This window comes from Mastigoproctus giganteus, chromosome 7 (genome assembly GCF_048544385.1).
Source record: "Mastigoproctus giganteus isolate SK-2022 chromosome 7, ASM4854438v1, whole genome shotgun sequence".
NCBI classification, from domain to species: Eukaryota; Metazoa; Arthropoda; class Arachnida; order Uropygi; family Thelyphonidae; genus Mastigoproctus; species Mastigoproctus giganteus.
This window is the reverse complement of record NC_143581.1, coordinates 45,229,078-45,256,314: the sequence shown is the minus strand read 5'-3', so window position 1 is coordinate 45,256,314 and position 27,237 is coordinate 45,229,078. Positions and strand designations below refer to the sequence as shown.

Genomic DNA, 27,237 nt, shown 5'->3' with positions numbered 1-27,237 from the left:
TACGAACCTGAGGGGGCATAAATTCAAATTGAGGAAAGACAGTTATAGAACAGATGTGCGGAAATTTGCCTTTAGCCAGCAGGTAGTTGATTGCTGGAACAAACTTCCATCTGTTGTTGTGGAAGTTGTTACTTAAATAAATTCAAGGAGGAACTTGACAACCATTTAGAGGGAATGGATGTGTGAAATGTTTTTTTTTTTTTTTGGCTGATGCTGCATAAGCTTGCTTTCTTGCATTACAAGTGTCTACTACTACTCTACTATGTATGTTGCATACACACAAGGCATCCCTAAATCTTGTGCCAGGATTGCTTGTACTGAGCCTACAGACAGTTCAACTTCACGAGCAACATGAAGTTGAATCCAACAACAGCAATTTACTCATCATTTCGCAAGAGTTCCTTCATTTTTGTGACATTTTTATCGTTTCATGACAGAGGGCATCCATTGTAAGGTTCATCTTCCAATGTTTCCTGCCCATTTTTAAACTAATTAAACCATTTGAAAGTCATCTGGTCCAATGAGTCAAAGTTCTAGCTCTGTCATGCCAATGGATGAGTGCGCATTTGACCAGACTGCATGGATGAATGAAACCAGGCCAGTGGTAGTGGCATCATGGTTTGGCGGATGTTGACATCCCCCAAATTGACATCACTGCTTCCCCCCTACAGATCCTACCTTGGCATTGTTTCAAACCAAGTTTTGCCCTTCATGGTGACTGTGTATCCAGCTGGCACTGGAATCTTTCAACAAGACAATGCCCCCGGTCCCAAGGGCCACTAGTGCAGAAATGGTTCAAGGATCACGGCAAGCATTTCGTGTGCTCTTCTGGCTGCTAAATTTCCCCAACATCAATCCCATCAAACATTTGTGGAATAGGTGGAATGCAGCATTTGCCAGTCCACACCAGTGACTCACTTCATTGCCAGCTGGTTCAGAATAACTGGGACACCTTTTGTGGTGTCATGGAGTCAATGCCACACCAGGTGAAAGTGGTTATCATAACAAGAGGTGAACCAACACCTTATCAGCTAGGTGGACATAATGTTTTGTTCAGGAGTGTATGTGTGTGAGTGGGTATGTACAGTGGCAGACAATAAAAACTGCATCACCTTTAAAAAAAGTAACATTTGTAGTGAAATGTATAAGATATTGTTTGATTACAGTCGTTTTGGTTGTCGCCAAGCAGAGGTATTGCATCAGACAGTAATTGCAAGGTATTGCATCAGCCATTTCTATAAATACGGCATTGGAAGGGTATACATGCTCATTAGTATCCTGTTTTGTGGGGTGTAAGCATGGCTCCATATGTTCAGTTGACACCAAGAAAAAAAGTGTAGCTGTTGCTCTGTCCCAGGAAGGACTTTCTATGTGTGCTATCACAGATAAAATAGGCTGCCACCAGTTAACAGTATTCTGGGTGCTGAAATTAAAGCATGAAACCAGTTATGTGAAGAGAAGACCTGGATCAGGCCATAAGAGAGTGACTACGCCTTCCCAAGATCAAATTTGAAATGGCTATGCCTTCGTAATCGCCATGCTAGTGCTCCTGATCTAAAACTGGACTTTGAGATGGCCTCTGGTGTTGAAACAAGTGCACGAACTATCCAAAGATGGCTTTTGGAATGTGGTCTGCATGCCTATTGGCCCAAGAAGAAGCCTTTGGTGATCCAACAAATGAAGAAGAAGCCTTTGTTGATCCAACAAATGAAGAAGAAGCGACTTGCTTGGGCTAAAACACATTTCATGGACAAAAGAGCAATGGGACACCATAATCTTTTCTGACGAATTGAAATTCAACCTGCATGGCTCGGATGGGAAGCGATATGTCAGAAGACAAAAATCGGAGGCATACCATCCTGACTGCATAACACCAACCGTAAAATTCCCCACTGGTCAGATGGTCTGAGGATGCATAACAATCAAAGGGGTGGGGCGAATTAAGTTTATTAACAGAACAGCGAATGCAGAAACCTACACTGCTATCTTGGAGAAGTGCTTGAAACTCGTTATTAGGGATCACCACACAGATGTCCAAAACTGCATTTTTCAACAGGACTCAGCACCTTGCCACACAGCAAAATTATTAAGTTTTATTCTATTTAGATGTAATAAAATAAATTTATCGTCTTGTCTCACAAGGCTTAAAACATACTTACACCAATATTTTCCCTTGTTTTTCTCACTTAAGGTGCAGTCATACCTCAGAAATGTTGGCATTACAGTGTTGGACTGGCCCAGCAACAATCCAGATTTGAACCCTATTGAAAATTGCTGGTACGTAATGTCATCTAAATTGCTCAGAAGAAGTCAACAAGTAAGATTCAGCTGCAGGAGAGCATTGTAAGGATGTGGTACCATGAAATTGGGCAACCATATATCCAGAAGTTGATTAACTCTATGCCAGATCATTGCAAGGCTGTAACTGCAGCTCGAGGGGGGAACAACAAAATATCGAGGACTTATTTTGCTGATTTACAGTACATAATACTATTGCGTTAACTTGTCATTTCAGTTTGTACACATAAATGCAATAAAATGTGTTTGATTGTCATGATTGCCATTTGCATGATTTATCATATTTCCATTAATTACACATTTTACCCTCTGGGAAGATATTTAGGGAAATTAGGCATATCAGGTGGAGTCTTTTTATTGGATTTCATTCACAGATATATACATATCCCATCTAACAAATGCATTTTGAACATTTCTGCAACCCACAATGCAGTGCAAAACACACAAGTGATACAGTTTTTTGCCCACCACTATATATACTTTTAAAACTTTTGAATATGATTATTTTCAGTTCCACTATAACGCAAAAATCTAAAGAGAAAATGGTAGACTATTTTAAATATGCTTAATGACATAAATGGTTAAATTGTGGTGTGAAAATGAATTTCATTTATTGAACAATGCATAAAATTAAGCAAAAAGGAGAGGTGAAAATGGATTTTTTTTTTATGTGCAAATTATGTTGTCCTAAAACTGTCAGTATTGGTGGGTCATTTGAGCAGCAAATACTCAGGTTATGCTTGCTATTTAACTACATATTTCAATACTTCTTTTCCTGTTTAGTACTGAACAGCCAGTCATCTGTGAAAATGGTGGCAATGATGAAGAGCACATAAAAAAATTAAATAAAACTGGACAAAAACAAATATTTTAAGGGAAATTAGGATGTGGATTATATGTGAAAACAAATGGAAAGTCTCAACACATTTAATAAAGGTTATTTCAAAAAGAATTTAAATCTTCGGCAATACCATGAACTCTGGATGAAAAAATAAGATAAAATACAGTTGACCATTTAAGATTATCTGAAGAAGTTCATACAAGATTCTATTAAAAATAATTCCTGTCTGTAACTTCACTGTTGCAATTATTGCACACTGTTGCTGTTTTTGTTGTTATTTGGTTTTTAGGAGCATTAGCAACTAAGGCCATATTGCTCCAGGGATGTGCGGTGGCCATTCCCTGACCTTTCCGCATCCTCCGTATTTGGTGGCTCACGGGCTCGAACCCCGGTCTAATCAAGAAGTATGTGCTACGCACTGCTGCTCCTGCCCACCTGGCTACGGAGGCACCCTTATTGCACACTGAAATGGTCAGCTGATTTAGCAAAGAAAATATTGCAAAACTTTGAATAGTTACCCTTATTTCTTAGATGACATCCATCACAAGAGAAGATATATGTAATACAGTGATAGTCACTGCACAACTAGCAATACCTGTTATATGATGGGAAGTACACTATGCTTCAAGTATGTATATGTCCCAGCTCTTTAATATTAGTACAGGTGACCCCCCCGCTTAACGCTGATAATTCGTTCTGGAAAAACAGAGCGCTAAGTGAAACCGCACTAAGTGAGGGCCACATTCCCATAAGGTAACATATGTATTTTTGAGTTGCGATCGGTGCCATAGGATATTTCCTAATCAATAATAAACGGTAGTGAAAAGATGCACAAATGTTGGTCAAAATATTTAATATTCAAATATTTGTACATATAAAATATTCTGCATTACATAGTTATATAATTATGTGGTAACTACTTACGTATCAAAATTAAACTTAAAATTCCAATTAAAATCATGAATTTAATTGATCTAAATTGATTTTAAGTGATGAATGTAATCATGAAAAATGTGTCGATTTTGGGTTGTCCCTCTTCTAAATAAACTAAAAGGAGTATTAATTTTAAATCCCCCGCAGCGTTACCACCCAACAATAAAGTCACCCGATCCTTCGCCGCTTTGAAACCTGGCATGTTTTTTTTTTTTTTTGTTCTTTCAATATGAAACTTCTTTTAGACATTCGTTTCCACAAAAGTCCTATTTCATCTATGTTATAAACTTGTTGAGAAGTATAACACGCAATACCCCTCTTCAATAATTTTAACAAGTTCTTTTTTGAAAGTTTCAGTTCCTTGATCTGCACTTGCGGCTTCTCCCTAGATTTTAAATCTATTCAACCAGCCCTTACCAGTTTTAAATGGTTCCACATTTTTTTTTTTTTTAGGTGAGTTTTCTTCAGATCATCATATTGGCTAATCTTTCTCTCTCTCTTTTATAATATTTAACTTAACTGAATTCTGCATTGGATATTATCTTCAATAAAATTAGTTAAAGTCTTTCCATTTCAATCCTAATAGTCGACCTAGCCCTAATTGCTTGCAGTGGAACAGCTAACTTTCCCACTGCTAAAATTAATTCTTTATTTTTTTATAATTGTTCTTACAGTTAAACTTGCAAATCCTAAATTATGGCACACATCCGCTTGTCGTTGACCGGAATCGATTCGCTTCAAAACGTCTAATTTAATTTTCAAATTCAGTCTTTTTCTTACATTTATAGTCTTCGTACTGCGTCCAGACGTTGTTGCTTTTTCATTCTTATCGGCCATTATTAACTCTTCGAAAATGTAACTGCGTTGGTTGCATTAATTATGATACAATGTTCAAGTAAACTGCCCATTATACACAATGTCTAATACTGTACTGAGTGATGATTAGTCTTTGGATAAATGCATATAACGTAAAAATTACAAGCAATAAATATACTTGATAATTTTTTAAAATGTTGATCTCAGAACTACGTAACAAGCCACTGTACTGCATTAAATTAGCGTGCGAGAAAATTTCACTGAGCGTGGGAAAATTTCGCAAGTCGGTGTGGGAAACGTTTTAATGCTGTTTTGCTATTCATTTTCAAGCTATCGACTCCATCAAATGAAATGATTTCATTAAATATGCCAAAAATGCAATCTGTAAAAGAGCGTTATAGTGATCTGTGACAGCGTTATAGTCAGATACAGGTTATAATATAAGAACAGCGTTATAGCGAATTAGTGTAAAGCGAACCGTGTTATAATGGGGGTCTGCTGTAGTAGCAAATGATGCAAGAAAGCAAGCATATATACATCATCAGCAAAAAAAAAAAAAACCAACTCACCCCCGTCCATCCTCTCCAACAGTTTTATTTCTGCCTTTAATTTATTCAGATGACCCACTTCTACAACAACAAAATGGAAATTTGTTCCAAAAACCAACTACCTGCTAACAGAAGGCAATTCTGCATATCTACCCTGCAATCATCCTTCCTCAATTTCAATTTATGCTCCCTCATGTATGTAGTCTAAGGAAGAGGATAGGTTCTATCAGCATTGAGCTTATTCAATCCTTTCAGAGCCTTAAATGCCTCAATCAGATCTCCCGACAGGTGCCTAGTCTCCAGATGAACAAAAGAGTGCTCTTTTTCAAAAAGAGCTGTTGTTGTTGTTGTTTAAGGGTTTAAAGACACAAGGGCATCAATGGCCAAGATGTGTCTTTCAAAAAGAGCACTCTTTTTTTTCTCTCACCAATCTAGTTGCCCTTTTTCTGCATCCATTCCAACTGATCCACATCCTTCCTAAAATGAGGTCTCCAGACCTGTATATACAATAATGATTATGTAGCTAATTATTGACATATAGATACATTGAAAGGAACTTTTTTGAGGGCTAACCCCTTTCAACATATCCCACCAATAATTAACAGAGCTATCTGTTTCTGATTGTTATCTGCCTGTTTAACTAAGTCCAATTATTAAACATAAAGGCTAATTTGGTTATAATTTAAATTTAGCAGCAAACAGGCAAGATAACAGCTAGCCCAACAGATAATTTCAAAACGAATATATAGAAAATAGAGGGTCAACCGTAATTTTCGATTTCAGTTGTGGTAGTTTTATTTGATTTATATTTATGCAAAAGAAAGCTACTGCTGACATAGGGAGAATGGAAGTAGGGATAAGTATAGTAATATTACTATACTTATCCCAAAGTAGGAATGTCTGAATCGGACATTACTACTTTTCTCATTCTTGATATTTTCGCCTCCTTTATTTTTATCACCCTTTTCCCTCCCTTACCCTGCATTATTTCCCATTTCTATAGTACTGCTTGTTACATTTATTGCATTTATAATACATAAATTCACTTTTTTGTCTTTTTCAAAACATTTTTACAAAAACTTTTCGTCCTTTAGACGATTCAGAATTTACATTACATTTTATACTATTAAGCCATGTACATGAAAACAAGGCATTTAAACTCTAATTTGTTTAATTTAATTTAATTTAATTACATACACTGTGTTGGGGCTACCTTACTTATGTTTTTGGTTTCTCACTTAAGTTTATATCTCAAGTCATGTAGAGGAAAATGCTTTTTGCTGCCTCTGATGTATGCTTTACCCCTTTTTTATGTAAGATTCAGTTTTCAATTATTTCAAACATTATTCAAATATAAGTATATTACATGACAGTAGTGGGCTGATTTGCTAATGCTGTGCCTGTGCTGTCATCCATAGTTCATGTTTTGAATATATAATCTGGTTAAGATTACTTTTGTCTGTGGTGTGGCTTTGCATCTGAGTGCTTGTATCTGTCCTATTTTTAATTTTCGCTGCATCAGGACCACCGCTATTCAAGTCCTCTGCACTGGTGGGTCGATCTAGAGATCAGGTGGTGGACTGATCTTTCGATTGATTCGCCTTTGCGACGATTTGTCTAGCGATCGAAATGCAGCGATTCCCTGACCATTATTGGCCTTGTGGTCCTCTGTTGAGATGGGGCATAATGGTCAGTCTATTTCTGTTTTTGTTTTATTGTAGTTGTTCACATCTCTGCTCGTGATATTTCACATAAATTTGGACCTGGTGCCCGTCAAAGGGGGCGCCATTAAATTTCATTTAATTGGCTATTCAAAATTTAATTGATTATATTTTATTATCTTTGTATTTAAACTTTCTAAATTATCTTCGAGAGTCCAGGTGGCAGACTGATCTTTCAATCGACATGCCTTCGCGGCGATTTGTCTGGCAATCGAAATGCAGCGATTCCACGGCCATTATTGGCCTTGTGGTCCTCTGTTCAGATGGGGCATAATGGTCAGTCTATTTTTGGTTTACTTTATTGTAGTGGTTTACATTGCTGTTGGTGATATTTCACATAAATTTGGACCTGGTGCCTGTCAGAGGGGGGGGTGCCGTTAAATTTCTATTTAATTGGATTTCGAAATTTATTGAATTGCTATTTTATTATCCTTACATTTAGATGTTCTAAATTATCTTAGAGTTTCTCCTGCAATATTTTTATTCTTATCCCTCTCCTCCCTCCCTGTAGGTTTGATCGTTATGTTTAATTTTAACTATTTTCGCTCTTGTCTTGCCATGCTGCTGGCATTATTTTTATTTTTAATTATTATTCTAATTTATTTTTATGGTTATATATATATATACATAGCAAAATTCCTGTATATAACTGAAAAAACCACGAGTTATTCTGGCAGCCTGTCAGCACTGCTAAGAGAACTGAGTGCAGTATCACACAGTTGGCAGGTTAATATGGGACCACTGCTGCATTGTGCAGTAGCTTTCATTTATCAAGGTTAAACTTCAATCACCATTTCTCAGTCCACATACCTAGTTTTTGTAGATCTATTTGCAGGATCACACCTTGATTACTATTATTAACACTTTACCAACCTTTGTAATATCTGAAAACTTAAAACATTAAGCCTGATATACCTTAATCAATATCACTGATGCATACAGAAGATGACAATGGCCCCAGCAACAAACCCTTGGGAACTCCACTAATAACATTAGTCCAAAAAGAGCAGTGTCAAGTGATAACCACTCTACTTTTTGTACAATGTGTACAGAAAGGATAGACAGGATAGAAAGGGAGGAGGTGTTATGCTGTTAATTAAGAAAAACATAAAATCAAAAGAACTGCACCCAGTTGATATAGATGAACAGTGCACTGTTGAGTCAGTTTGGTGTGACATAAGCACTGCAAAAGCAAAAATAAGAGTAGGAGTGTGTTATAGGCCTAATGACTCAAATGAGTACAATGAACAATTGTACAGAGAAATAGAGTGGGCTAGTAAATCGGAATGTCTTATAATGGGGGATTTTAACTTCCCAGATATTGACTGGAACTTGTGGGTTGGTCACTCACACACTAGTCAGACTTTTGTTGATTTATCGGATAATTGTTTTCTGCATCAGCATGTTCGAGAGGCAACCAGCTTCCATAAAGGTGAGTACAGTGGTCTCAGAAAGTTTTTATATTCTGTACAGCGGGATCAACTGACGATGTTACCAACAGTAAATTCTAAGTGGAAGCATTCAAGGAATTAATCGTGGATGGTACTAAAAGTTTCATACCTATTAAGAAATATTGTTCAAGGTTTAGGCCTAAATGGTTATCAAATGAACTAATGAGACTCGCAACAGAGAAGAAAAATGCATGGGATGCATATAAATTATTAAGCGACTCAGAAGATTATTGCAGATATAAGCTAGTCTGTAATCAGGTGACAAAGGAGGTTAGGCAGGCGAAGGCAAATTACGAGAAATCCTTGGCAAAAGATGCTAAGAAAAACAGCAAGGATTTCTTTACTTATATAAACTCTAAAAGGAAGACGATGAATCTGATTCGTCCACTTGACATTCGATGGTTCGACTGTTGATGATCCTGCTCAGATAGCAAACAAACTGAATGAGTATTTTGCATCTACATTCACACGTGAGGAATTATTAAGGTTTGAAAATGGCAGAAGGTTATCAAATTGTAGCAGGATACTTAATGATTTTGTAATAACTGAGAGCAAAGTGGAGGAGAAATTGTTGAAGTTAAACATAAGAAAAGCACCTGGGGTAGATGGGATCTATCCAGTTATATTAAAGGTGGCAAAGGAACTAAGCAAACCCTTAGCCATAATTATGAGAGCATCCTTGGACTCAGGGGAGGTTCTCACGGACTGGAGATGTGCAAATGTATCTTCAATTCACAAAGGGGGGGATTGAAGGGTGACACGAGTAATTACACACAGTTAGTTTTACTTCTGTTCCGGGTAAAATAATGGAGTCACCGGTTAAAGATGCACTGCAGGATCATCTAGACAAGACTACAGCAATAATTCAGACACAGCATGGGTTTGTTAAGGGAAAGTCTTGCCTGACAAATTTTATAGGATATTATGATGTGGTTACAAAGAAACTGGATGCAAAAAATAATTTTGATATTATATATTTGGATTTCAGGAAAGCTTGTGACACTGTTGCGCATGGAAGAGTATTGTACAAATTGGAGCGGAATGGTATTAAGAGTAAGTTGCTACAATGGATAAAAGGATGGTTAAGTGGGAGAAGACAGAGGATGGTAATCAATGGGTGCTGCTCTTCGTGGACTAATGTTATTAGTGGAGTCCACAGGGTTCGGTGTTGGGTCCACTGTTGTTTTGTATATTTATCAATGATATTGATGAAGGTATATCAGGCTTAGTGTCGAAGTTTGCAGATGATACAAAGGTTGGCAGGGTTGTTAATGACAGCAATGGCAGTGTGCTACTGCAACAGGATCTAGATAATTTGGGCAGATGGGCTAAGAAGTGGCAACTGAAGTTTAACCTTGACAAATGCAAAGTACTGCATATGGGTAGAAGTAACCCCAGAGAAACGTACCAACTGTGTGGTACTACACTTAAGGTGGTAGAAAATGAAAAAGACCTGGGAGTAATTGTGCAGTCAGATATGAAGTTTTCTGAGCAATGCAGACAGGCTGCCAGGGCAGGTCATGGAGTTTTGTCAATGATATATAGGAATTTTGCTAGCAGGGAAAAGGAGGTGATTGTCCCTCTGTATAAGGCAATGGTCAAGCCACGCCTTGAGTACTGCGTACAGGTCTGGAGGCCTCATTTTAGGAAGGATGTAGATTTGCTTGAGCGTGTACAGAGAAGGGCAACAAGATTGGTGAGGGGAATGAAGGGATCCTCTTACCAAGAGAGGCTTAAGTTCTGCAAACTGCAGTGGCTGGAGACCAGGCACCTGCGCGGTGATCTGATTGAGGTGTATAAGGCCTTGAATGGGTTGAGCATGCTGAATTCTGATGGGTTGTTGTTGTTTGTTTGGTTTTTAGGAGCATTAGCAACTAAGGCCATATTGCTCCGGGATATGCGGTGGTCATTCCCTGACCTTTCCGCATCCTCCGTATTTGGTGGTGAAGGGCTCGAACCCCGGTCTAATCAAGAAGCGTGTGCTACGCACTGCTGCTCCTTCCCACCTGGCTACGGAGGCGCCTAATTCTGATGGGATCCTTCCACTTGTTCAGATTACGAACCTAAGGGAGCATAAATTCAAATTAAGAAAGGACAGATGTAGAATAGATGTGCGGAAATTTGCCTTTAGCCAGCGGGTGGTTAATTGCTGGAACAAACTTCCATCTGTCATTGTGGAAGTTGATAGGTTGAATAAATTTAAGGAGGAATGGACAGGCATTTGGAGGGAATGGTGTGATTTTTTTTTTTTTTTTTTTTTGGCTGATGCTGCATAAGCTCATGCACTTGCTTTGTTGCATCACATGCCACTACTACTACTACTACTACTCTGTCTTCTCCCACTCAACCAATCCTTTATCCATAGCAGTAATTTGCCCCTTAATGCCACACTGCTTTAATTTGTATAGCAGTATTTTATGTGCAATGGTATCAAAAGCTCTTCTGAAATCTAAGAACATGACATGGATATATGGGTAGCAGTAATCCCAGATTAACACACCAATTGTGTAGTACTACACTCAGGGTAGTGGATAATGTTAAAAGACCTAGCAGTAATTGTGTGGTCAGAGATGAAGTTCTCTGAGCAGTGCAGACAGTCTGCCAGTATGGCTTGTGGGGTTTTGTCAATGATATAGAGGAGCTCTGGCAGCAAAGATAAGGTGATTATCCCATCTTAAAGGTAAGAGGCCTCCACAGCCGAGTGGTCAGGAGTGCAGTAGCACATGCTCTTTGAGTAGACTGGCATTCAAGCCACTGACTGCTAAATATGGTTGATCTACCAACCCACACTGGACCAGCGTGGCAGATATGGTCCATTTCCCTCAACATGAATTGTTAGGAGACTTCTATCCTGCAGTGGATTGATAATGGCTGCAGTTTACCTTTTATCCCATCATACAAGGCAATGGTTAGGCTACATCTCTAGGACTGCAAACAGGTGTGAAGGCTTCATTTTAGGAAAGATGTAGATGCAGATCAAGCCAAGTGGGGGCCCCTTTTCCGAATTATGATCGTTTTTCTTACAAAAAAAATCTCATTATGAAAAATAGCGACCTGTCAGGGCAATTTGCTTTTAAACTAAAAAAAATTACAAACCTCAAATTTTTATTTTATACGTAGCTCTCTTTCCGCATATCATAAATCGTATTTAAATTTAAATCAAATTATTATTTTGGGAGGGATCGATTTTATTGTGTAATTAAAAAAATATATATTTACTTAATTTGGAACAATTTATGCTATACTAGTTTCATCCCCTGATGTCCAGTTAAAAGTTAGAATCCCGCCAAAACTCAAATAAATTCCCTTCAAAAGCCTAAATAATATCACTTTATAGGAGGGTTGATTGTATACAAAAAAAACATAATTTTCCTCGAATCCTAATGAAAAGACATTTTAAGACCTCAGGCCCCTTAGTATTCCGGGTCCTACGCGGCTGCTTACCGCTTAATCCGCCTCTGTGTAGATGTCTGGAATGGGTTCAAAGAAGGGTGATGTAGATTTTTTTTTTTTTTTTTTTGCTGATGCTTTATAAGTCGGTTTTCTTGCATCATTTGCCACTTTTACTACTAACACTAATATCAAAATTATTTATTTATTTTTTTGCATCCAGTTCCTTTGTTACTACATCATAGTAACCAATCAAATTGGTCAAACATGATCACCCCTTAACAAATGATATTCTCTGAATGTCAAAAAACAAAAACAACAAGCTATACTGTTTTACCATTTGACCAAATGCTTCATGCCTTTTTTTTTGGGATGGGGGTGGGTCTGGTGACTCCCATTTGGAATATAGAATTTTGTGTCAGGATCACAGCCATTCACCCATATTTCATGACGCCAAACCTTTGATTTTCTTAATTTCTGATCCATATATAATACACTGAATTGTTATATTCACCGAATTGTCGCATACAGTGAAAATCATGCATCAAGTTGATGTGATCCTATGGTTTATAGTTTTTTGCTTAATATACATCTGCATCCACAAATGGTAGTAAATACACCAAGGTGCTGAAAATGGAATTGACATAAGAAGTTTAAACTGTTCTAACATATAATAATTGCTAATTACAAATTATATAATTCTCTAATTACTCACATCCAAGCTCTTCTGCAGAGTCTTTATGTATTCACGTGCAATATCTGAATTATTTAAAGTAATCTGCAATGTAAAAAAATAAAATGTTAGTAATAATGGGGGAAAAAAAGTTATATTTGCTACCCCCATGTTTGTAAATTTAATTTTTACTTAAGACTTACCAGGAAAGATATTGGACCTTCATTTAATAAGTATATGAAGTTTCAAAGCCATCCATGCATCTTGAAATTAAACTGCTTCCATGTAATAAACTTTTAACTCTATATGTTACTGAATCACTTATACAGCTGCCAGGTTTATGATTATTTTAATGTGATAGCCAAATTTATCTAGCATTCAAGTGCCTACTGATCTAATCATCCATTACTGCAAATACCTTCTAAGCAGTTTTGTTTATTGCGTTGTACAAATGTTTTATAACCTAATAACCAAAAATAATCATATCTGCCAACTTTTAGAAATCCAAAATTTTTTAATACAGATTGGATATCAGTCATGAGAAACTGGAAAGCACAAAAATTATATTTTAATGAGAACTCTGATATAAGCTTTAGCATAAGTTAGACCTAATTGTCAGGTTGAATTGGGAGAGAAATTTAACTCAGAAGTGGTCATAATGCCCTGAACAACATTAGAGATGGCATGGGAGAAAAAGTACCCTGTATGCCATTTTATATCAAGGAAGCATAAAGCGATAAAAGAGTGGTAAAAAAATATACTGTATAAGATAAATGATGGATATACATATTTCTTATGTAATCATTTTAACAGAATAAAATAGTTATTTACAGGTATTCTAAAAATATAAGAAAATGTGAATTTAATCCTTCATAGATTTGTATGTAAATGAGGTTTCATTTCAAACTACAGTTCAACTGGAAAATACAGACACAATATCCAGCATTTCTGAGCTTTCTAAGTGATTTTCAGTCTGCCTTTAACACCACAGTTAGCATTAATGAAACTTTCATTATGAGCTTACATTGAATTTTGAAAAACTCAACTAGCTAGCGATACCAGAATGTATTCTTTAAAGAGTACATGTTCCATTTGCATGGCTGCTACTGCTACTTTTTTACTCTACACTTCATTTGCTGTGTCAAGATTTGTACTATCTGCCATCTTTAATTTAAGTTAAACTGACTAGTTCTGCTCAAAATGGTAAAAACTTTTACAATTAATGACAGATCTTATGCCACTCTGTTGAAAGGTGAGGTATAACTTTGATTACAATACAAAGCTGTCTACATCCCATATTTATATCTATATAAATAAAATTATTGCTGTACAATGTTTGGGATGGAGTCACTGCCTGTTCCACCTTTCCTCTAAACATGCCACTTTGCCCAATATTTATAAGTTTTTTTCAAAAAAGACAAATCATGAGGAGACAGCATATAGTTATGGAAATTAGCAAATAGTTTCAACTACTCAGGTATTCCAGAGTTACAGAGCTTATCCTTACTAGTGAGACTGCAAGGTTGTGGAGCCTGTCCTTGCTACTGAGATTCTGAGGTGGTTGAAGAGCCTGTTCTTGCTGGTGAGATTCTGAGGTAGTGGAGACCTGTCCTTGCTAGATGTTGTCTAGCTTCAGTAAATTATTATCAATTCATAAAAAACAATGTTAACATCATCACTCAGTTATCATCAATGATCTTCTGGTGATAGATCATAATTTTGAAAACATATATTATAACAAATGCCCACAAAACTTTCACTAAAAAAGACCAAAATATATCAGCATAAAGGCAGTTGATTTCCATGACATGAACTTTACCTTGGACAACAAACACTGTGCAGACTATTTATGATAATATAAGCTATCAATTCAATTCAAATCAAATTAAAATATATAATTATATTACAGATAATGGGACACCAATATCTGTATCAATATACAGTACAAGCTAATAAATTTGTAAGGCATTAGATTAGCCAGAATCTCTGTCAGCAAAGCATTATTCAGACAGGCTCTTATAACTTTTATTCTCAGATTAAACAAATCTATCAAACAAATTTCCACCTAAATCCATTAACTACTATATCAGTAATGTACTTAACAAGGTTAACACAGAACATATCTATAAAATCAAGCTACGCAAGGTTATGGAAACTCTACCATACTAGCAGTTCACAGCTGTACATTTGTATGTTGAAACTTAACCACTAACCCAACAGATGCTTAGGCCTTGAATCTTTTGCATCAGGTGACATCACTGTTGATGTTTCTGCTGCATGCTTTTCGTTTCAATTCTGGTTTGTAATGGTGACACTAGGTTTCATCACTGGCAATGACCTTTTGCATGGAGGCATTTCCTTCATATAATATTGCTGCAAATGATCCAAGGACAGTCCCATTTGTACAAATTTTTCCTTAGCATGAGTAAGCATGATACTCATTCAGAACTGTTGTTGTTATTTGGTTTTTAGGAGCATTAGCAACTAAGGCCATATTGCTCCGGGATATGCGGTGGTCATTCCCTGACCTTTCTGCATCCTCCGTATTTGGTGGTGACGGGCTCGAACCCCGGTCTAATCAAGAAGCGTGTGCTACGCACTGCTGCTCCTTCCCACCTGGCTACGGAGGCGCCTACTCATTCAGAACACACCTTATTGTATCGCAGGTTATGTATTATGGAATGATACATCCTTATACTTAAGTCTACTGCTATTCTTTTATTGGACACATTGTTACACTGTTGCCATTATGACAAGAGTTGATTGTCCATGCTGTAGCATATCAGCAGTTAACTGCTAACTTCAGTAAAACTATCTGTATTAGATGTTTCTGACACACAAGCAGAACGGTTTACAGCCTGCATTTACTGAATGCCTGATGGTTCATAGTCCTCTGTGCCCCCACTCCCCTCCAAACCAAATCTCAGTACACTGATCTTGCTTGGATGGATATGGAATATGATATGCCAAAAGTTACATTTAGAATTTATTCACTCTATTTTAGGATTTTTTTAATAATTTTTATCATTTACAACATTATATAGCTTCAACTATTTAATTCTACAGGAATTATATTTCAAAATAACATAAACTATGTTGAAATTATATTTCAACATAGGTTAAATACACTTTCTAATCTTGGCTAAACACACAGCCATGTACATACATACATACATAAAGAGTTGGACCTCTATATAATGAAATTGATTGTTTTCTTGAAAAAATTTATTTGTTAAATTTCTGTAGACTGTAATTTTCAGGAAGTATAAGCAAAGAAAGGGCTGTTCCAGAAAACAGAAGTAGAAGGGATAAATGAGGAAAAGCAGTTCTGTGAGTTTACAAAATGCAATTTAAAAGAAGCTATTGTTGGTGACTATTGTCAGGAAAACAGGAAACATTGTGCAAAAAGGATAGGTGGAATAGGACCAGCATATGCCTACCAGGGACTAAAGTTAATGATATTATAGAGCAGTTATCTCTTAAGGGCACAATACGAGAAATTTTTGTACATGTTGGTACTAATGATATTAAGAGCAGATCTCAGGATTTACTTATCAGGTAAGGCAATGTGAGGAAAAGTCATGAGTTATGATTAAATCTGAAATTATCTGCAATTCTGACCAGAGACTATAGAAGAAAGTACATGATGAGAACCTGGAGAGACTATGCAAGGGTCACAGGATAGATTTTTTCTCAGCATGGCCTAGCTTGTTAAAGGGCAAAACTGCTTTTACAGGGATATGATCCAATTAAACAGAAGGGATGCAAGAATATATGCTGATGCTATCGAGGTAAGGTTAGGAAAACTGCCAGCTTGGGGAGGGGGAGGATACAAGGACTAACAGGTTAACAGAAGCCACAAACAGAGATGAAAATGAATCTTGCATTGCTTCCACTTGGACATACAGCAGCTTGGAAAGAAAGTTGTTGGAGATTATATGGTCTGCTAGGGTTTCTCGCATGGGGCAAGCAATACACAAATAGTGTTATGTTAGTGAATGGTTTTACACTGATGCTAGGGAAAAGACAGGAAAAGGATATCAGAAAATAATGCTACTCTGCATTATGTTTTCTGCCTTTACTGTCTGGGCACAATACTATCTCTCAAGAGACTATTTAAATATCTATGTTGAAATAGCACCCTGCTTCTTTACTAAATTGCTACATTGGGCCAGCATAGCAACAGAATCATATGCAAGTCACAAAAGTTACATTTTCAGTTAGATGTTATCTCCTTCACATTGTCTGGCAGCTCATTTAAATTCAAAACATTTCTTCACTGTTCAACACAAGACTGAAAATTCAGGCTATCTGCTGCTGTCTGAATGGCAGAGCTAAATAGTATTGAAATCACAACAATACGTTTTAGTTCTTAATGAATAAAGAAGGATTTACCTTCTTGATGATATTATTTGATTAAAAATGATATTAGCAACTTTAGGTTGGCTCATGAATAAATGCCCAAGCTCTGTTACCATCACTGGTGGGACAATAGCATACCCAGAAAGTAAAGACAGAAAAACATAATGCAGAGTAACATTAATTTTCTCAAACAGGCTGAATGCATATCAAATTTAAGTATGAATATATTAACTCACCAAAAAAACAGTTCGAGCTTTGTCTGTGTCTGAAGATTGTAATCTTCCTTGTTGGATACTAGACTGCAATACACTATATGCCTGACTAAGATCAAGCATTCCAGAAGGAAATCCCTGCTTTAAACGCTCACTCAATGCCACACTAAACTCTGATTGTAGAAGTGTAGAGGTGTGGTTCAACATGGCACAAGCAATATCAACACTTGAACTTGAAATTGCTCGTCTATAAAAATAAAATTAATACCAAGTAAATTTAATATCTTTTAATCAAATTATTTTTCAAAAGAAGTTAGTTTATCTTCAATGCACAAAAAATGTATAAAATTTAGTTTTCATTAGATAAAACAATTACAGCAATGCAATGTGCTGCATTCATAAAGCATCATTATACTTTTATTGCCACCTTGGATCATTTGAAATTTTATTTTGCCAGATTTTATTACTAGTAATTGCAATACCGCAACAAAATAAAAAACCAGTATTCTGGTATTTTTTTAGTATAATACCGGTATTTCACATAACAAAATCAAACTGAAAATAGAAAAGTATGTAAAACAAAATATTTATTTTTGGTAAAAAAAATATATAAGTGTGTAAAGTTATATGATATAGCATTATAATATATAAAACAATGTAAATTTTCATTCTGATAGAAATTAACATGTTTACTGATATAATCATGTATAATTATTAAAAAATATTTATTTAAAAAAACAAAAAATGGAAAAAATATAAAAGTTATTTTATTTCATTCCTTTACTTAAAAAAATTAGATCTTAAAAAACAAAATGCACCAATTTCTGATTGCTGAGCAGAGAGAGAATTTTTGTACAGATATTATCCTCAGCAGAGAAAGCCCATTCCAAATTGATACTTGGAGGAATGGTGAGGACCCCAGGGCTCACATCTGGTAAGTATGGGCTTGGCGCACCTAGGGTTCTGAGCTGGATATCATCATTCTTCTCTTTCTTGGCGATTCCCTTTGACTTCTGACTTTTGTTCTCTTTCTCAGGGTAATTCAGAATATTTTTTTTTTTTTTTGGCTGGTGCAGCATAAGCCTCAGGTTCCTTGCGCCATATAGCTAATAATAATAATAATAATAATAATAATAATAATATGCCAATTCCAAATATTTCCCTCTAATTTCTTCCTCTTCAAATAATCTCACCTCCTGTTTGATAAATCTGAGACCTTTTCAAACTATAGTTTGTTTTTTTGTAGGGCCTGTAATCTTTTTATCGATGGCAAACTCTAGTTTTAATTTCATTGAAAGCAGTTCCAGTTCATCTTCAGCTTCTTTAGTTTGATTATGCATATATGAAGATGCAGAGGTGGAGTTAGTAATTTCAATCTCAATACTGTCTTCTTGATTTTCCACTGTTTCGGAAAGTCTTTGAATTAGAGTATAAATAATTAGTATTAGTAATGGCCGCATGATGCAAGAAAGCTTATGGCTTATGATGTACCAAAAAAAAAAAAAAAAAAAAAAAAAAAAAACCCGAATAAAACAATGATTAAAAAAAAAACTAATAATTAATAAAAGAAAAGGAAATTAAACCTATCATCCTATCCGTTTCCCTCACCCAAAGGAACTATCCAGATGACCTTTGAATTTCCCCAAACTCTCAGCCTCTACCACCCATGTAGGCAACTTATTCCAGTAATTTATAACTCGTTGGCTAAAATAAAACTTCCTGCAGTCCAATCTAAACATCTCCCCCCATAACTTGAATTTATATCCCCTAGTTCTAGCATCATTTATAATCTTGAAAATTTCATCCTCATTCATTTTACTGATGCCTCTCAGAGCCTTAAACACCTCAATCAAATCTCCTCTAAGGTGTCTAGTTTCCAAACTCTGCAACCCACACATTCAAAGTCTTTCTTCATAAGGACGCCTTTTTGCCGATCTCACCAGGCGTCTTTGCACCCTTTCAACTAACAAAACTTTTTCTGTCCCAGAAATAGTAGCTGTAATTTCCCACACCAAAGGTGTTTGAAATTCTTTGTTTTCAAAAGAAGTCAGTTTATCTTCAATGCACAAAAAATGTATAAAATGTAAAAAAATAGTTTTCATTAGATAAAACAATTACAGCAATGCAATGTGCTGCATTCATAAAGCATAATGATGCTTAATGAAGCATCATTATGCTTAATGAAGATTAAGCATAATGATCATGCTTAATCTTCATAAGCATAATGATCATGCTTAATCTTCATAAGCATAATGATCATGCTTAATCTTCATAAGCATAATGATCATGCTTAATCTTCATAAGCATAATGATCATGCTTAATCTTCATAAGCATAATGATCATGCTTAATCATTATGCTTATGAAGCATAATGAAGATTATGCTTCATAAGCATAATCTTCATATGAAGCTTATGAAGATTATGCTTCATAGATTAAGCATAATGAAATTCAAAGTAAGCTCATATGCTTCCACTACAGTGATTTGCGCTCTCTCTCTCTCTCTCTCTCTCTCTCTCTCTCTCTCTCTCTCTTGTGGGGGAATGGTCATCCCAGGTCTCACCACCAGTCACTATTCTGTCTAACAAAGACTTACCCCCCTCTTCTGTGTAATACTGCAGAAACATTAATATGCTTGCCTCTCGTTTCACTGTGTGAGCATTGGTTAATATTTTCAGTATACAATTTGCAGTATTTCAAAATGTTTGTCTCTTGTCCTCTCAAATTCTTTCATCAACTCTCTGGATTGAGACTGTCATCTATAGCAGATGGTTTTCCACTCCTTTTTTCATCATGAATACCTCCTTCATCAAATGCATGACACCATTTTACTACATTCTAATGACAGACAGAATTTTCCCCATAAGTCTCTACTAAGTGCCAAACATTCATAGGGTTAAAAAATCTGATATCAAAATTGATCTCACACTTAGCAGGAATTTTGAAAAGCATGCTCAGTATTAACTTGTACTTGAGCAACACAATGTACTCAGAGTAACTAAATCAGCTTAACGTGTGTATTAGCTAACACTATGCATAATAAGTCTCAGCCATAGTGGCAACCACCACTTGTTTCTAAGGTTGGGGTATGCATTAGGTCTTTATTTTTTCTATGGTCCTCGTATATATTCAGTTGTTGATATTTATTGAGAAGAAACTTTAGGAGCTTCATTTGGCATCCATTTGGTATATAGTTTCAAGGTGTATGCATAATGGAGGAGATGACAACAGTTGTGAATGCAAAAAAGTAAAAGATCACCCTCAACAAGGTGTGTTAGATTGTTGTCTTCATGGAAAAGAGGAGGCAAATCAGACAGCCAGATACATCAAAAATATGTTTATTTAGGCCTGACATAGCCGAGTGGTCAGGAGTGTGAGTGAGTGTGGTAACACATGCTCTTTGAGCGGACTGGAGTTCAAGCTCATGACTGCTAAATACAATTAACATTTGTATTGATTGATTGTAAACTCCACTGATGTGGCAGTCATGCTGGAGTATAAACAAGGACATTTTTTTTTTTTTTTTATCAAATTCAAAAAGGCAAGGGAAAATAGCATGTTCCTATGTTACTGGCAACTGAGGAAATGGGCTAAAGGAACTGCTAGGAGTGAAGGTTTGCAAAATTTTAAAGCAGGCCACACATTTATAAAAATATTCAAATGAATGAAAGGCATGATGGTACTAGTAATATCATGGAAAGTTATCAATTTTTTTTGAGAAGGCAAGTAGATAGAATGAGAAGGCTGATATCACAATTCCCTGTTTTTGATGCAAATCACAGTCCTTTTAAATATTAACTCAATTTCAGGTAGACCTTGTCACTAAATTATGAGCAACAACTGAAGCAGCAGTGAAGTCAATGGCTTCTATTACACATTCATACACAATTCAGTTGTTAATATTTATTGAGAAGAAACTTTAGGAGATTCATTTGGCATCCATTTAGTTTAATCTAAATGGATTTCAGATGAAGAAAATGTACAACTTTCTTTCAAGACTCAGGTGGAAAATTTGAAAAATGTGTAGTGCAAAGTGCCAGACAGAATACTCCTGCAATTATATGGTGCAAATGTAGCTCTAATGGTAAAATATCTACCAACAGTGTTATCCTTTGGATGCAGCATGTTCTGCAGCCAGAACTGCACGGAAAGTCTATTCTAGTCAACTGATGGTCTGGGCAGATGGATGATGTAAGTTTATCACCAAAAGCCTGTTCCCGAGAAAGACAGACCTTTATATCAAAATTAAATCTCCAAAAACAACATAACAATGTCAATGACTTCACATTAATTAAATTTATTTACTGCTGCTATGTATGGTACAAGTACTATGAACAATAATACTCATCAAGGAAACGTGGCCAAGAGTTTTACATTAAGGCAGAAAATGATGTGATTAAAAATTGAGAAAAGGAAAAGTTAAATAGGAAATTATACGTTACACAAAAATTACAAAAGCATATAAAAATGAAATTATAATAAACAGGAAAATATAAAGAGAAAAAAATATAAACATCATAGCCCAAATCAAGGACAATTAAAAACAATGGCAGGGAAGCTGAATCAAAATCAAACTATGGATTTTGATCAAATGAATACAGATGAGAAACACAACGTGGCAGGGATTGGAGAGGTGGATGGCTGGTGTCAATGTTCAGTAATCTGGCACAGTTTAAGCCACAAGATTTAGAAGGAGTTATTCTGGTTGAAAAGATTCCCTCCACTACAGGAGAATGCAACGGTATTTGTAATCAGCAGTCATTTTCTGCAGGTTAATTCCAAGACACAGCAGTGCATGTATTTTAGGAAAGTGCCTGGGTAGGTAGAAGACAATTACAAAGTTCAGATGGTTGTATTTGAAGACTGGTGTGGGGCCAGACTTCAAGCATGGGTTGTGCCACTGACAGAAATCCCAGCTGTTCAGGGAGTTTATCACTCCTGTGAACGTTTTTACCATAGTTAAATGCCTGATGTCAATTAACCTTGGGAGTCTGGGTACATTTAGCTGCTCAGCAATGTCAGTAGTTCTCAATTGAGGGGGTTGGCAATGCTTATTTGCGGCCCATTTCAGGGTCCAGTAGTCACGTGTGAACATCAGTTTTTGAAGTGAAGCCAAAGCAAATGCCCAAATTTCAGCAGTGTATAATATAATTGGATAAACAGTGGTTTGAAGATATCTAGTAGTGGTTGCAGCATCGTTGGAATGAAATAAGTGTTGTTTCACTCTCCAATGTAAGGTGATAAATTGCTTGCAGAGGTATTCTGTTTACACATCAAATCTCAGCTTCCGATCAAAATAGACACCGAGGTCCTTAAGGGGTAACCACTGGGACGAGAGTGCCATAAACTGATGGTTGAATTACTATTGGTCGCTGTCTGAGTAAATAAATCATTATTGCAGATTTAGAAGGGTTAAGGTTTAATCAAAAGTCTACAAGTAAGTTGAAAGAGAGGTCAAACTCTCTGTGATTGAAGATGCAATTGCCTTTGGGTTTGGAGACAGTGGGATTAAAGTAAGAAACTTTATATTATCGGCTTATATGAAAGCATCGTCACGAGGATACATAAATGGAATAAGAATGGATGAGAAAAGGAGTCCAGAAAGGACACCACCTTGTGGGACTCCTGTAGCGATTTTCCCGGTAAAGTGGGACTTCTTCATTGTGAGATGGACACTTCAATTCCTCAATAAAGTAGTAAAGAAAGTTAGTTGATCGCCATTAATCCTGAAGAAGGATTGCAAAAGACTGAGAAGAGCTGTCAAAGGCAGCTTCAATATCGGTGTACATAATAGTTAACTCAGATTTAGTTTCAAAGGCCTGAAGGATGGATCTCTGTGTCGCCATGAGGTTTGTTATGGTTGATATTTGTGACTGTGAAATGGAAATGTTTCGGTTTCTGTGGCATGAGCTGTTATGCTGGAAGGAGCACCTTTTCTAGGAGTTTGAAGAGGGTGGAAGAAGTTGAGATTGGTCTGAAATCTGGCACTTGAACTTTAGGCAGTGGAATCACAGAGTATTCATTCCATTTGGCAGGCAGTACTCATGTGGGGAGAACTGAGAGCAATGCATCTAGGATGTAGGGGCTAAGGACTTATATGAAATGATGTATCTTATCTCAGCCTGCCATACTAGATGGATGGGAGTTTATAGCAATTATCAGTTGCTGTCTGGTGATAGAAATGATGGAGCATCAGCAAACTCAGTGTTGGAGAGGTAGTTCTGCAGAAGGGGAATTGGCTTTGAATCTTTAAATGTGGTCCATCCAGTTATTTGGATCAAGATTTGAATTAAGGATGCCATGTCTGGAAGAGTATGGAGCTTTTCCTTTAGACAAGGTAGCATCAGTGTAACATATACAGTAAACTCCCATTATAACACCAACACTTTTAACACTCTTTTCTTCTGGTTTCATATTCAATTCTAGAAATAGCATGCATTTTTTTATCTTTGGCTATGGGAAAGGGATGATGGAGACTAAATTCTAGGAATCATTTATGCTGCAATTTGTTCACTCCACAGAAATTATTTCTGGTGCAGTTTGTTTACCTCATAGAAATCTATAAAGTAAATTTGTCTATTTACTATAGACAAATTGAGTGGGCCATTTGTTTGTTTGTTATTTGGTTTCTTAGAAGCATTAGCAACTAAGGCCATATTGCTCTGGTAATATGCGGTGGTCATTCCCTGACCTTTCTGCATCCTCCGTATTTGGTGGTGATGGGCTCAAACCCCGGTCTAATCAAGAAGCGTGTGCTACGCACTGCTGTTCCTTCCCACCTGGCTACGGAGGCGCCCAAGTGGGCCATTAAATCAGAATGTCTGATAAGGGAGGATTTTAACTTTTCAGTAGTAAGACTTTTGTGGATTTATTGGATGACTGTTTTCTACAGCAGCATGTTAGAGAGGCAAAAAGAGAGAGCAATATTCTTGATCTGATTATCAGCAGTGATGCTTCATGCATTAAGAATATGCAGAGAGAAGAACCACTAGGTGGCAGTGATCACAGTGTGCTGAAGTGGGATTTACTCAAAGAGGTAACTACCATTAGGGGTAAAGGGAAGGGTTATTGCTTTCATAAAGAAGATTACAGTGATCTCAGACAGGTTTCAAAATTCTGTACAGTGGGACCAACTAATGATGTTATGGACAGCATATTCTAAATGGAAAGTATTCAGGGAAATAATCATAGAAGCTACTAGGTTTGGTCATTGTTATAGCAGTCTTTTATGTGAAATAGTATCAAAAGCTTTCCAGAAATCCAAGTATACAATATAAAAATTATTTTTTGCACATAGTTCCTTTGTGACCACATCGTGGTATCCAATCAAATTGGTCAGACAAGATTTCCCCTTTACAAACCCTGTGTCTGAACTATAACTGCAGTCTTGTCTAGATAATCCTGCAATACTTCTTTAACCAGTGACTCCAAATCTACTGTTTGTTTAGTAGTTATTTCTAGATAGTAATACAGTGGATTCCAGTTATTTGGGCCACCGGTTAATCGGAGCAGCCGTTTATTTGGGGCAAATCTTAAAAAACAGAAACCAATCGAGAAAATAGCCAGGGTTTACTTCGCTTAATTGGGACAGCATGCCGTTTAATCGGGACAGGAGACCGCAGCACTAGAGATTACCCTACGGTTGTCTCTGCCGGTACCACGTGGTTCGGTCGAAATTCTGGAGGTCACAACCATAAAATAATAAAAACAATTACCAGTCACCTGTTTATTGGGTTTTTCTGATAGTGAAATGTATCATAAACGGGCAGTAAACTCAATCTTACTGAATTTGCGATGATACCGACAGCTGGAATTCTGTGGGTTATTATGGTGAAATGTGTTTACACTTCCATGGAATCTTCAATCATATAAAAAAATTAATTTTCAGATCTCTTCATTCCTATTTTTAAAGATTCGTAACTTGCTATTCAGTTCTCACTTGCGCATATCATGTTACTCGCAATTTGTGTGTGCTGTGTTCTTTGTTGTTGATTGCTTATCTTTTTACTGTTTTAAATTTTAACCCCCACCCAAAAATGTCAGTGAACAGAAATGTCTACTAGTTCGTATGTACATATTACTACTACTACATCATCATCATCAGCTATTTTCAATCCACTGCAGGATGAAGGACTCTCAAGCAACTTTCCAGTTCCTTCTGTTTTGAACACTGGCCATCCATTTACTACCCACAAACTCATGAATTTCATCTATCCATCTCCACCTTTGTCTTCTTCTAGCTCCTCTTGGATACCATTCTGTTATTTTCGAAGACATGTGTCATCATGTCTTCGAGCTATGTGTCCTGCCCAAGACCATTTTAGTTCTTTAGTTTTGATAAGAATGTCCTTTACTTGAGTTCGCTGCCTAATCCATGTGTTTCTCTTCTTATCTAATAATCTGATTCCCAATATAATTCGTTCCATTCTTAGCTGTGTAGTTCTCAGCTTCTCTTCCATTCTTTTGGTGAGTGCCCAAGTTTCACTTCCATAAGTCATGGTGGGGAGTATACATTGGTTCATTATTTTACGTTTCAGACAAACTGGGATATTGCTCTTCAGTATGTGACTATATTTCCTGAATGCTATCCATCCAAAATTTATTCTTCTCTTGACTTCCAGTCATTTATTATTATTACAGCTAATAACTTGTCCCAGATAAGTATATGACTCCACCTTTTCAATTACTGCTCCTTCAATCATTATGTCCCTTTCTGTGGCATACTTGTTCATTATTACTTTTGTTTTAGCCATATTCATCTTTAGTCCAAAATCCTTACTAACTGTGCATAACTGATTAAGATTTTCCTCTAATTCTTTGGGATCGTGGCTTATGACCACAATGTCATCTGCAAATCGTAAATGGTTTAGGTACTCTCCATTCACATTGACTCCTTTCTGCGACCAGTCTAATCTTCTGAAAGCTTCCTCAAGGGCAGCAGTAAACAGCTTCGGAGATATTGTGTCTCCTTGTCGAACTCCTTTCTCGATTTTAAATTTCCTACTGTCTTTGTCTAGTCTAATAAAGGAGGTAGCATTCTCATATATTTTCTTCAAAATCATAATATGTGGGGTATCAATGCCTTGTCTTTCCAGTGCCCGAAACATTGCCTTATGCTGTATGGAGTCAAATGCCTTTTCATAATCCACAAATGTGAGGCATAATGGTGTTTTATATTCATTTGCTTTCTCCATTAGCTGTGATATTACGTGAAGGTGATCCATAGTTGAGAATCCTGTCTTAAAGCCAGCTTGCTCTTTCGGTTGATTCTTATCAAGTATTCTTTCTAATGTGATAGTAATGAATCTTGTGAACAACTTGTAGATGTGGGATAACAAGCTAATTGGTCTATAATTTCCAATTTCTGATTTATCTCCTTTCTTATGCAGTAAAACTATGATTGCATTATTCCACTGCTTAGGCTTCACACCTTTTCTAATGCACTTTGTGAAGAGCCTTGCCAGTTTTTGTGTTATGTCTCTTCCTCCCAATTTTAACAACTCTACAGTAACTTCATCTTCCCCCAGTGCTTTCTGATTCTTCATTTTCTTCAATGCATGTTCTACCTCATCAGGAAGAATATCGGGTATGTCGTATGTGTTGCTAATTTGCGATCCATCTTCCCCACTGCTGGCATCATTCCCTCGCTCCTTGTATAATTCTCTATAGTAGTCGTCTGTTATTTGAATTATGCCTTCTCTGCTGTTTATAAGTACACCATCGCTATTCTTCAGTTTCAGTATCATTTGTCTTTCTGTATTACTGCTCATGGCAGCTGATTTAAATCTTTTGTTTTCCCTTAATGCTTGTTATACTTTTCTTGTGTTAAATCTTCTTACGTGCTCTCTGAGTCTCTTTCTAATGGCTTTGCATAACTCAGTATACTCAATTTTCTCCTAGTCAGTGTTTATCTTGCTCTTCATTTTTCGCCTTCAGTTCGTCATAACAAGTACATATTACAGTACGTATTAATTATTACGATTATCACATATA

The 27,237-nt window shown here is 36.4% G+C and overlaps 1 protein-coding gene across 2 annotated transcripts in view; it reads right to left on the bottom strand.

Moving 5' to 3' along the window:
- The window catches only part of Cog4 (conserved oligomeric Golgi complex subunit 4), a 182,687-nt gene that overhangs the window by 69,162 nt on the left and 86,288 nt on the right, over positions 1-27,237 (bottom strand). For both annotated transcript variants that reach the window (XM_090376878.1, XM_090376879.1), the window contains exons 14-15: positions 17,270-17,492; positions 12,714-12,776 (exon numbers count right to left, since the gene is read on the bottom strand). In XM_090376878.1, coding sequence (XP_090233004.1) covers positions 12,714-12,776; positions 17,270-17,492 — 286 coding nt within the window. The remainder of the gene's footprint in view (positions 1-12,713; positions 12,777-17,269; positions 17,493-27,237) is intronic.